At 46.0% G+C, this 12,258-nt stretch overlaps 1 protein-coding gene across 1 annotated transcript in view; it reads left to right on the forward strand.

Moving 5' to 3' along the window:
* The window catches only part of phf24 (PHD finger protein 24), an 11,775-nt gene extending 4,641 nt beyond the window's left edge, over positions 1–7,134 (forward strand). The window contains exons 3-8 of the mRNA XM_030770139.1: positions 2,385–2,463; positions 2,883–3,085; positions 3,346–3,512; positions 5,360–5,395; positions 6,799–6,891; positions 7,038–7,134. Of these exons, the coding sequence (XP_030625999.1) occupies positions 2,385–2,463; positions 2,883–3,085; positions 3,346–3,512; positions 5,360–5,395; positions 6,799–6,891; positions 7,038–7,134 (675 nt within the window). The remainder of the gene's footprint in view (positions 1–2,384; positions 2,464–2,882; positions 3,086–3,345; positions 3,513–5,359; positions 5,396–6,798; positions 6,892–7,037) is intronic.
* The last annotated feature ends 5,124 nt before the right edge of the window (positions 7,135–12,258 follow it).

The raw sequence follows: 12,258 nt of genomic DNA on the forward strand, positions 1-12,258 counted from the left end.
TAGCACTGGAGTTCCTCCCTCTGTCCAATGCTACCCAGAGCTGTGCTGAACAACAACAAAAAAAAACCTCTTTTAATCCCCCCCCCCCAAAAAAAAAAAACCATTTCTCACAACAATTAACAAATGTTGTGGTTGTCAAAGCTGGAGGGTCTCTGGAGTGATCTTCAATTTCACATGTCTGGAGTGTGGATTTCTCACTCCTGGCTGTTGCTCGTAGCTCTTCCGAACTGGTTTTAATGGAGTGGGGCTTTTGCAGGCAGGCTTTGCCTCATCCCAGAAGCTTCCGGAAAAGCAATGAGCCTCTTGGCCCACTGTTACATCTAGTCATTTCCACGGTATTCTCCAAAGTGTCTCAAACCTATATTCAAGTGTTGGGTTCGAAATAAGTGCTAGGTGAAATATTTGCCCGGGCCCCCGTTCCAGTATTCACTCAAGGTTCCTTTACCTTGTGTCCTTCTCTATCATAACAGGACTGAGTTTGTCGTAGCAAATACCAAACAGACATCACGCGAATGAATGTCTTACTGTGTCTTCATCAAAGCCATTTAAGGGAACAAGGGTGCAAAAAAAGAGAGCACTAAAGAGAATAGGGACCGGACCCAGCGGTTCAGATACTGTTTGTCACCTTCAGGACTCGGGTCTGAAGTAGATTCTGTTGTCCTGACAGCGCGCTGGGACACGCTGAGACTTAATGAAAAACGACAGAGGCGCAGCAGTGGCTCTCTCTTTTTTTTTGTTTGAAACGTAATGCTTTATTAATATGGTTTAGCCAGAAGACAATGCTGAAATATTAATTATGAAAGACTCTTAGCCAGGTTGTCAAATTGATTGCTTAGGCTGTTGGCGACTCTCTCCAGCCATGGCTAATGTAATTATCATTCCCATCAGCGGCACTGCTGCCCCCCTATGATTTTACAGACAACACCACACAAAGGGGAGACAGAATACCTCAAGCTCAAAACCTGCTCAAAAAAAAAAAAACCCAAGAAAGAAACAAAGACTAATTAGATGTGCCGTCTGAGATGTTAAGAACTCTTCTTCAGGGGAAAGTATACAAATATACAGAAAACAAACAATCAAAAAAAAACCTTTAAGGAAAAAAAAAAAAGAAAGAAAGGAAGAAGAAAAAAAACCCTACGAGAGCATGTGGGTGGGATGTGAGTTAGACCGCTCTGCCAGAACACCACACGATAAATCTCTGAACTTTTGTTCTTTTCTTAATCTGTGTTTCTCTGTCCTCTGTGATACCTCTGTCATCTGAAAATGTCACGCTGCAGGGCCACATCTTCTTGGATTCTGTCACACTGTCCTGTCTCGATGTCAAAGAGAATAGAGCGTTATTTCTTTTTCTGGTGGCGCGGAAAGATTGTGGCGTGTTCTGGGCTCTCACGCTGCGTGAGCTCTTTGGCGTCTGTGTGATAAAGCACTTCTCACTGGGCTACAGCCTCGCCTCCCCGCCCTCCGAGCACCGCTCTCCTGACTCCTTTATGAGGCCGTGGAGAGTAGGAGGTTAACACTGACTAAGGTTAAAAAGAGAAAAAAGAAAAAAAAAAGGTTGGATTTGAAGGTGAGGGCGGGAAGAGCAGCCGTATCAAAGGAGCTGCTTTCATTTGATCTCTTAAAGCTGTCTCCACCAGGCACCTCAAAGTCATCCTGTCTATTTAAGAGTCCAATTAGCCTGTCCCGTTATTACCCTCTGCTCTTCTTTTTCTACTGCCCAATGGACAGGCAGACAAAGAGAGAGAGAGAGAGAGAGAGAGAGAGAGTATGTGTGTGTGTGTGTGTGTGTGTGTGTGTGTGAGAGAGAGAGAGAGAGAGACAGACGAAGAGTGTATGTGTGTGCGTACATGTGTGTGTGTGTGAGAGAGACAGAGAGGGAGAGAGAGTGTGTGTGTGTGTGTGTGAAAGGGAGAGAGAGAGAGAGAGAGAGAGAGAGAGAGAGAGAGTGTGTGGGTGTGTGTGTGTGTGTATGTGAAAGGGAGAGAGAGAGAGAGAGAGAGAGAGAGAGCGAGCGAGAGAGAGAATGCCTCTTATAAACACCTGCTCTAGATAATTAACTTAATGGTGCTTTTAAGACTCAATCTGCCAAGCTTCACCGTTTTGTGCTAAACAGGAGACCCCACAGTGCAGAGATAGTGTCGGCCTCCGTATTCTATGGTCACAATGTCAGATTATTGTCTCCTCTTTTCACGCTGTCAACATTTTCGAACAGAGCCTGTTTTTGATTTTTAGGAGACTAAAAGATAATTACTTAGTGATTCTATAACAGTCTCACATCAGACAGCAGACAGAGCAGAGGTTTATGCTCCATACAGCATACTGATGTCCACAGAGACCTGTCACCTGTCACCTGTCTCAAACACCTGATTTTCTCCTTCCTTCAGGACAACGTGAACTTGCTCCTCACTGAGGAGGAGATGTACAGTCTTATGGAGACCTTCAAGCAATGCAAGATCATTCCAGGTGATTCCCTCACACCCAAAACCCGCCCCCCCATAGACTAGTCTGTTCATAATCCTGCTCATAAGAACCCCAGCAGCTATGCATGTTACAGACGTTTCTCCTCTGTCTCACACACCTAATTCAACGCATCAGTTAATTATCCAGAAACCAATTTAGCAGACAGCGTCAGAGAGAAGGGAAAGACCCCTAACTGTGTGGAGCTGTGTTGCTTTAGGGGGCAGCAGGGTTAAAAACACTGAGCTCCTGGAAGGTTCTACAATGATGTCCATTTGATAAAGCGTGGGGTTAGGACCATGTGATGAATGTGGCTCATTTTTAATTAACCGGCGTGAGGAGGTAATTAGGTGTCTGAGACTTGCCGTTGTTCAGGGTGGCTGATGTAATGAAGCAATCTTTTTTTGTTTTTTTCTTTTGGGCAGAGACTTGTCTGGTGTCTGACGAACTCCTGCAGTACAGGCACTTTGTGTCTAAGCAGCTGTTTGAGAAGGACTTGACTGACGAGCAGGAGGAAGAGGTTCTGGCCCAGTTTGCAGCCCTCGACCCGGAAAAGCGCGGTCAGATCGAGTGGTCCGACTTCCTCTACCACGAGTCTCTGTCCGTGCTGCAGAAGTTTCGCACGGAGGTGAGACGCGATGTACGCCCGCTGGGTTATTCCACGAAAGCAGGACCGAGCCAAAGGTCAAGACTGTCCAAAAGAAACGATCCCTGGTTGTTCTCCTTTTGGACCGTTTTTGGCATTTGACTCAAGATACCTGCTTTAACTGAGTAATCCTGCTTTGTGGAATGTCTCCTCCTCCCGTGGATTGATAAGGCATAATTAAAACAAACATTAATAGAAATGTTGATTACATCATTGCCCACCCACGTGCGTTTTGTTTGCAGAACTCGCTGGTGCGGCTGCTGACGGCCAAGGAGAGGGACAGAGCCAGGGCCGTGTTTCTGAGTCTGGATCAGGACAAAGACGGACTCATCACCGGAGCCGAGTCCAGACGAGCTCAGACGTCCTGGTTTCACAAGCTTAGCAAAGAGTCACAGTCCTGCAACGTCAGGTAAGCCCTTTTCCTTATCACCATCATCATCATCATCATCATCATCATCACCATCATCATCATCACCATCATCATCATCATCATCATCATCATCATCATCATCATCATCACCATCATCATCATCACCATCATCATCATCATCATCATCATGAATTACTTTATCCAGCTGGCTGACTGCCAGTATCCAAACAAGGAGACAATCAGGCATGAAGAGTCTCCAATGTGGGAAGCATTACAAAATCTCTCTCTCTCTTTCTCTCTCTCTCTCTCTCTCTCTCTCTCTCTCTCTCTCTCTCTCCCTGCCACAATCTTTAAAGACCGCCACAATCTTTAAGCTCTTCAAAACACAATGAGGTAGACAGTCTCTTTTTTGTCTGACTTATCAGCAAAAGGCAGCGTGAGCGCGCGTGCGAAGAGTCGGGCAGTGGCTCATCTACATGTATCATCGGCCTGTCTGTGCTCCTGAATGAGGCTCTGTGATTGGCATTCAGGAGCACGGCACCGCTCGATGAATCATTTAGACTCAGCGCTTGCTGACAATCCTGAAAGAGGAGGCCATGCATAACTCAGCGTGTGACTGAGGAGGCTCAGTAGCTCCTCTGAGGCAGAGAACAGACAGAGACCAGGTAGAGAGAGAGAGAGAGAGAGAGAGAGAGAGACAGAGAGAGAGAGACTGAAATGAAGAGAGACATTGACAGAGTACTTTTGACAGTCCTATCATTGCTCAGGGCGTTTTTTTGTGAAACCTAATAACTCTGAGATAATATACTCCGCCGCTGTGGAGGTGACAGGATTTGTAAGGCGAAGCATCTCGGTGCACCGCAAAAGCCCGAAGACTTCTCTGTGATCTCTCTAGAGTCTCTGTTTACTGCCGCCCTTTAGTAAACGGCCCATTACGGTCGGCAGTTTTATCAAACCAACTGGAGCTGGCCCTGCTTTAAGTCCCTGAGGTCGATTATCTCGTCGTTTTGTGCCTCATCATTTTGTCCTGAATCTCACCCATCACCCAGTCGCCGTAATGATGCCATGGTCGCTCAGTCTGTCACCCTTATGAGTGGTGCATTTAATGACGTGAGTGAGTGTGTGCACACGACTGGTATATTGACTGAAGTGCATGTGTGACTGGTATATTGGCTGATGTGTATGTGTGTGTGTGTGTGTGTGTGTGTGTGTGAGTGGTACTGACTGGTGTTTGTATGTGTGTGTATGTGTGTGTGTGTGTGTGAGTGGTATTGACTGGTGTGTGTGTGTGTGTGTGTGTGTGACTGGGGTGATGTCAGACGTATGGCTGATGAATAGTTGATGTGTGTAGAGGTGACATATGAATGACATGCAGTTGACGCACAGGCGGTAGGCGACTTGTAGGGGGATGAGGGGGGGTGCCATCCCCCTTGTTAACAAAATGACCAAAGTGCATCCCCCTTGTTAACCTGCCAGTCCCCTATATACTCTATATAGTAATGTCAGTGACCCTTGGGCCATCTCCCCTGTTAAAAAATAACAAATCGCCCACTGCCTATAGGTGACATACGTTTGACGTGTGTGTGTGTGAGTGTGTGTATCTGTGCATGTGTGTGTGTGTGTGTGTGTATCTGTGCATGTGTGCGTATGCGTGTGTGTGTGTGTGCGCGTGCGCGTGGGTGCGTGTGAGCGCGTGTGTGTGTGTATCTGTGCATGTGTGTGCGTGTGTGTGTATCTGTGCATGTGTGTGCGTGTGTGTGTATCTGTGCATGTGTGTGTCCGTGCGTGTGTGTGTGAGTGTGTGTGTGTGTACATGTATGTGTGATGAATCTCCCCTCATGTCATCTCTCTGCTCCATCACTTCCTGCACATTTTTTCCCTCACAGACTGATGGGCTTGTGTTCTCCAGTCTTAAATATGAGGTAAGTTCACTCACAGTGTCATTCCATCCCCCTACCCATAAACCTCCACTGCACGCTCTGTCTTTCACTGAGCCGTACTGAACCACAAGCTTTCCACACTGATGCACAGGCTCTCTCTCTCTCTCTCTCTCTCTCTCTCTCTCTCTCTCTCTCTCTCTCTCTCTCTCTCTCTGTATTATAGTCGCCTCAACCTACAAACTCCTTAAACAACAGAACAAAGAGAGAGAGAGAGAGAGAGAGAGGGAAAAAAAGGAGAAAATGAATGAGCCAAAGCTGGTCAGGGAAACCTGGCACTCATAGGAATTAAACCGTTATGAATCGTGCATCTGTTTTTTTCAGAGGCTGTCTTGTTCCAGCCTTTTCTATTTTTTTCTTTCTTTCTTTTTTTTTTCACCCCCTGGTTGGAGAGTTTCAGTGCTCTTATTATCCGGATCAAAGGAAGGCTTTTGTTTTCCTTGGAGAAGTTCTTAAGGACATTTCTCATCAGCGTGGCTTAAGTGGATGTGAAGACGGGTGTCCGGTACACCACGTGACTTACGTCGTGATTGACGCTCAGAAATGATCACGAGGGACAAACATCCGTACTTGGTGGTGTAAAGAATGACTTCTCACATCAGAACAGCTATTTCTCTTTCAGTAAACTCTGGACTTTATAAAGCTTTTGTAACATTTTGATTATTACCAGTTTTCTGAATGTTCTCCACCATGAATGGTTTTCATAGCTAGACAAACCACAGAGCAGTGATAAGGTCTGCCCTGTGATTCTAGACCCATACGTTAATGCAATAACCAAAGATTTGACTCTTTAACTCTTGAAAAAAAAGTGAGCTCGCAAATTGGGGAGAAAACTGTTTTGATGTTTGACAGATTATTCACACAAACTGAAAGTTTAGAGGAGGAATTCATCAGCTTTCAAAGAAGGTTTTGCTTTTCAAATAGGATCAGATGGGTTTAGGATTCTCTCTGGGTTTCACCTAAACAGAGAAAAAATGGGAACAAGACGGTAAAGAAATGAGTAAACAGTGATAAACAGTAAACAGTCCAAAGACCACCTGCTATGACATGCGTTCAGGGACAGAGAGAGAGAGAGGGAGAGAGAGAGAGAGAGAGAGAGAGGGAGGGAGAGAGAGAGAGAGAGAGAGAGAGAGAGAGAGAGAAAGAGAGGGAGAGAGAGAGAGAGAGAGAGACGGGGAGAGAGAGAGAGAGAGAGAGAGAGGGAGAGAGAGAGGGAGAGAGAGAGAGAGAGAGAGAGAGAGAAAGAGAGGGAGAGAGAGAGAGAGAAAGACGGGGAGAGAGAGAGAGAGAGAGAGGGAGAGAGAGGGAAAGAGAGAGAGGGAGAGAGAAAGAGAGAGGGAGAGAGATATTAGAACAGAGAATGATTTGATTGTCCTCTTCTGTTTCAGTATCAGTCATGTTGGGCCCATATCAGAGAGCAGCCCTGCCAGCTCCAGCAGCGAGAGAAGCAGAGATAAGACCATGGAAAAAGATGATAACAGGTGTGTGTGTGTGTGTGTGTGTGTTTGTATTGTTTCTTTGAAAGAGAGTGTGTGTTTGAGAGAGACAGAGAGAGAGAGAGAGAGAGATTTTTTTTCATTGTGAGAACTGTGAACTGACAGTAGTGTGTCCTGTGTTGACCTCTCAGACAGGTGGACTGGGACACGTTCCTGAGGGAGAGCGCCATCTACGTCCTGGCTGCTCGACCCAACAGCCCAGCCATGCACATCCGCCTGCCGCTGTAATTACACGATCTGGCCGACCTAGATGTACAACACACAGGGAGAGAGAGAGAGCGAGAGAGAGAGAGATAGAACCGGATGAGAGGCGAAACCCGACGGACCGAGATGACACACAAACACTCAGAGATAAAATAAGCGTCGACTGATTCCCCCCCTAAGCAGCACATACAGACAGTACCCTGACAACTACTCCATCCTGACTATAAAGACAGCGGCCATGCAGGCAAAAGAAAGAGATTTTAGAGATTCAGTGGAGGTTATGTATTATGTATATATTTGTTATGTGTGAGGATAACCTGTGACTAAAATGGGAAGGATGACGGTTATTAAGTTACTTAAGACCTTGACATTCATCTGTTAGGGGACTGTAGCAAAAAACAGATTCAGTTGCCATCAGTTGGTTCAGGTAGCTGTTTGTCTTTTATGAGTGTGGACTGCACATTTGCAGGGAAGGAAGGTTGTGGAAAAACGTGTGAAAAAAAAATAAAGAAAAAAAAAACAAGCGAAACAGCTCATATCTAAGTTTAACAGAAATCACCAACGTAGACATATTTATTTATAAGCACTGACTCGTTCGCTGCAGTTGTCAGCACAGATAACAAACAGGAATGAAAGCTATCAAGATATATATATATATATATATAACTATACATTAAACGTATAAATATAAATCTATATATTGGTATGTATGAAAATATGTGTGTTGTTTATTCCCATACATCTGCCAGTGATCCACAGTTGTTTGTTTCAGCCGAGTTCTTTCTGAGTTTCAGTTCTTTGTTTCGTTGTGAGGTATGTGATGACTGTAAAGGTGAGGTTCCCCTAAATCTGATCCTGGAGCGTTCGAAAAGCCCCGCCGCGTTTCACCAGCCCCTCTTAACCACAGGCTGATTTATTCTTCTGTTTCTGTTTTTTTTTTTTTTCTTTTTGACCTGAGAAAAACGGGCGCTTGCACTCGTCAGCCAATCAGAGAGCACCGTGAGAGGCAGAAATGACAAGCAGCGGGGCTTTTTGGAAACCCCTGCCGTAGAGGGGCTGAGCTGTCTCATTAACAGTGACCTAACATGGGGCGAAGAGCTTCCAAAACATTTTCCCATTCTGTCTAGCGCCACGGACAGTCAGTCAAAGAGACGAGGGTAACCCGACGAGGACACAGTAACCTGAAGTCAATGGTTTAAATCTGTCTCTCAGACAGGAATAGTCTTCGTTTTTGAGATGAGAATGATAAGATTATTTGGGTATGCTGTAATGGAGTACATATAAGACCTTCACATAGTCAACAATACACATTGGTTACAATTACTAATCGGAGGGGGAAGAACCGTCTATGTCCGTTACAGTGAAGCTCATAGATCTCAATGGGTATTAGTCACGTGAGGCTTTGGCTGGTCTACTGAAGGTCATGTATTTGCTCTGTACTCTGTGGAGGCTTCATCAAGGCTGTGGGCTCCAGTTTTATGGCAGTATTGGAAATAAATGCATGGAACCAAACGCCAGATGACAGCAGCTGCTGTCTGAGTCCACATCACTCATGTGTGTCCTCGTTAATATCCGTCCCGTTTAAATCTCATCTAGACTGGTTTATTCCCAGTCGACACCACTGCCTCACATAAGTAAATCAAAATAACACACTAACTCATGGATGGGCTGGCCTGAGATCTTTTTGTTGTTCCCTAGTGTAGAGTCCCTAAGACTTCTGATTTTAGCACATTTCTTTGCTCTAAACCCACTGGAGAACACTCTGAAAAGTCTGACGGATGGTCCAGGGAAGAGGCCCGAGGAAACGTCTTTAAATAAAAAAAGAAAAGAAAAGAAAAGAAAAGAAAAAACCCCTTTGAGTCACAGAGAACCTGCTCCAGTGGGTGTGAGAGAAAGCCTGTTGGAAGCGTTTTGTTCTTTTTCGGAAGACCGTCTTCGGGGACTCTGACTTTGGTGCAGTGAACCCACAGTCCTTCTGGGGCTGACCTGGATTTGACACTCCCCGGCGAGTGGCCGACCGCCATACGGAATGTCAAATTCAAAGCAAACTTTTTAGCATGACTCACTTGGAAATGCTCCCACTTAGCCTGGAAATGTCCCCCACAGATACTGTTTACTGTTTGCACCCGAACGTGAGAGTCCAACTGACAGGTGTGAAGTAGCAGTAAACCTAGAATTCTCTGGTACACATTTAAAATGAGAGATTGGCAGAAATTGGCAAAGAAATTATTCCTGACTCTCCACCCTCTCTGAAAACACTGGCCTGTAAATTCTAGCGTGATTGTGTCCCAATCACTGATCAATACAGTTTTTTTTTTTTTGCAATACACATTGTCCTGAAGTAGCTTTTACAGAATAAGGAGCTTAGACCCACAGGGAGCAAGTTTAACGTAACAGCGGCAATGAGAAACTCTTCCTAACAGGAAGGAACCAGAGAGGAATTAAAATTCAGAACGAGGGCAGACTATCCTTCCTCCGTTAGAGTACAGGGGCAGCGTAGTTAACCCCGTTTCGGGGAGTAAGTGTACAGAAAAATCCGGATGAAATGAGTTGGATTTTGTGGCACTTGTTTGTGTAAGTTCAGAGACAGCGAAGGTTACCGTATGTCAGGCAGATTAACAGCGATATGCTGGGATAATCAGGTGGGGAGGTATCAAACAGGAGTAAATGCCATCCTTTATCAGGGCGGTGGCAGCAGAGAGGAGGAGGAGAAGACAGACCCGGCTGGCGGACTGAGGAAGACACAGACCTGGTTGGCTGACTGCCGAGACACACCTGCCGCACAAGGTCACGGAATCATCCTGCCCGGGGGAGTCATCCGGATCCCAGCTCAGACGCTCCCTGCACGGTTGCATTACAATGGGCCATTAATGCCAGTTAGGGGGAGCAAATCATCTACTTGTGTGTGTGTGTGTGTGTGTGTGTACGATCAGCAAGAGAACTCAGTAAGAAAGGACTTCATCTGCAATTTGGAGAGCACAGTATAAGAACAAAGGTAGATGGAGGTAAAACAGGGTATGTGATCTTGGTAATGCGAATGTGGTTGCAGTGAAAATTTCGGGGCAAATGCGCAAAACCCTTTTGCCACGGTTCCTTCTAAATCTGTATCTCTCCCACCATCTCACCCACACAATACATGACACCGTAAACTACAAAACACCACCCACACACTCCACTTTAGCGAGCGCTCACTAGAACTCACTCCACACCACAGCACCTGCGTCATTGATCACTCAGTCTTCATACTCCTCCGGTTGGCTCAGAAACACGTTCTCTTTCTCTCCTCTCTCTCTCCCTCACTCACTCTCTCTTTCTTTCAAAAAATCACAATCCTTTTCTAAAGCAGCGGGCAGTTGTACTGATGCAAAGTGTGTTCTGGTGGACTGGCTTCAGGGCTCCTGTCTCGCGTCTTTGTTTTCTGGGTTTTTTAAGAGCCCATTTCATAAAATATTGAAGTGCTCCTCTGAAAGCATTTTCAGCTCTAATGCAATGCCCTCAAACCTCCCCAAAGTCTCACAGTAAAAGTACACACACACACGCACACACACACGCGCGTGCACACACACACACGCACACACACACACACACAAAACGCATTATTGAACATACATTGTAAGGGTGTCCCAAAACCCTCTCAGCCTTTAATACACATTGGCCACGCAACAACTAACCAGTTTCACAGACATGTTGCACTCAGACACGTCTTCTGCATCAGACGTATTTTTGTTTTGCTCTGGTTATTTGCCAAAGAAAAAAAAAAAAACTTGCTCCATGATCTGGGTCTTAATAATGCAGAAAGTGGGAGGGGAAAAATCAGTCAAAGTCCATGAAACCCGCCCAAGACACTATGACATGAATACAGCGTGTGTGTGTGTGTGTGTGTGTGTGTGTGTGTGATTGTGATGTGCGCTCTCTGGTGTTAGCACTGATCACTTACTTGGCTCTCACTATATCATTATATCAGAAGCCAAACATGTTTAGCCATATGGCACTGACTGCAAGCCAACAATTGTGAAATAGCATGGCCTATATACATACATACATATACATACACACACACATACATGTATATATATATCAATACTAGTATATTTGACCATGAAAAATGAGGAGTAATCCCTCCAAGCTGAGGGGAGAGAACTGGAAGACGCGCAGTGGGACTGGGTGGGAGAGAACTGGAATACGTGCAGTGGGACTGGGTGGGAGGGAACTGGAAGACGTGCAGTGGGACTGGGTGGGAGGGAACTGGAAGACGTGCAGTGGGACTGGGTGGGAGGGAACTGGAATACGTGGAGTGGGACTGGGTGGGAGGGAACTGGAAGACGTGCAGTGGAACTGGGTGGGAGGGAACTGGAAGACGTGCAGTGGGACTGGGTGGGAGGGAACTGGAAGACGCGCAGTGGGACTGGGTGGGAGGGAACTGGAAGACGTGGAGCAGGCAGTGGGAGGGAACTGGAAGACGTGCAGTGGGACTGGGTGGGAGGGAACTGGAAGACGTGCAGTGGGACTGGGTGGGAGGGAACTGGAATACGTGGAGTGGGACTGGGTGGGAGGGAACTGGAAGACGTGCAGTGGGACTGGGTGGGAGGGAACTGGAAGACGTGCAGTGGGACTGGGTGGGAGGGAACTGGAATACGTGCAGTGGGACTGGGTGGGGGAACAGTTCATGCAATAAAACCCTTCACGACGAGACTTTGAGGTTTGGAAAGATTCAGGTTACACACGGATTAGCTCCTGTTTCTAGATTTGACAAGCATGTTTAACTGCAACATATAGTATAGGGCTAACCACAATGTGTAAACCTTTTGAACTCAAGCAGAAGGTCTTTCACAAACTGTCTGGCGTTTCGCATGAATTTGAATAAATAACATTTAACACCAAGCTATAAATCTAACACTCAGGCTCACCTTATAGTCCATCTGTTGACCAATCTATTTGTCCACAAAGCAAGGTTTTCCCAGGACACTTCAGCAATAGGTCAAAACCGCCCAATAGGAGGACAGCTAAGGGACTTCTCTGTTGAGGAGGCTTTTATCTCATGTTATCTGGCTAATGGAGATATGCTACCTCATGGAATAACCCTCTGATCTCTTGTTTCTGTGCTGCTCTGCTAGCATCTGCAGTAGACAGACGGGGAGATAGCGACAT

Source organism: Chanos chanos, chromosome 3 (assembly GCF_902362185.1).
Source record: "Chanos chanos chromosome 3, fChaCha1.1, whole genome shotgun sequence".
Lineage (NCBI taxonomy): Eukaryota > Metazoa > Chordata > Actinopteri > Gonorynchiformes > Chanidae > Chanos > Chanos chanos.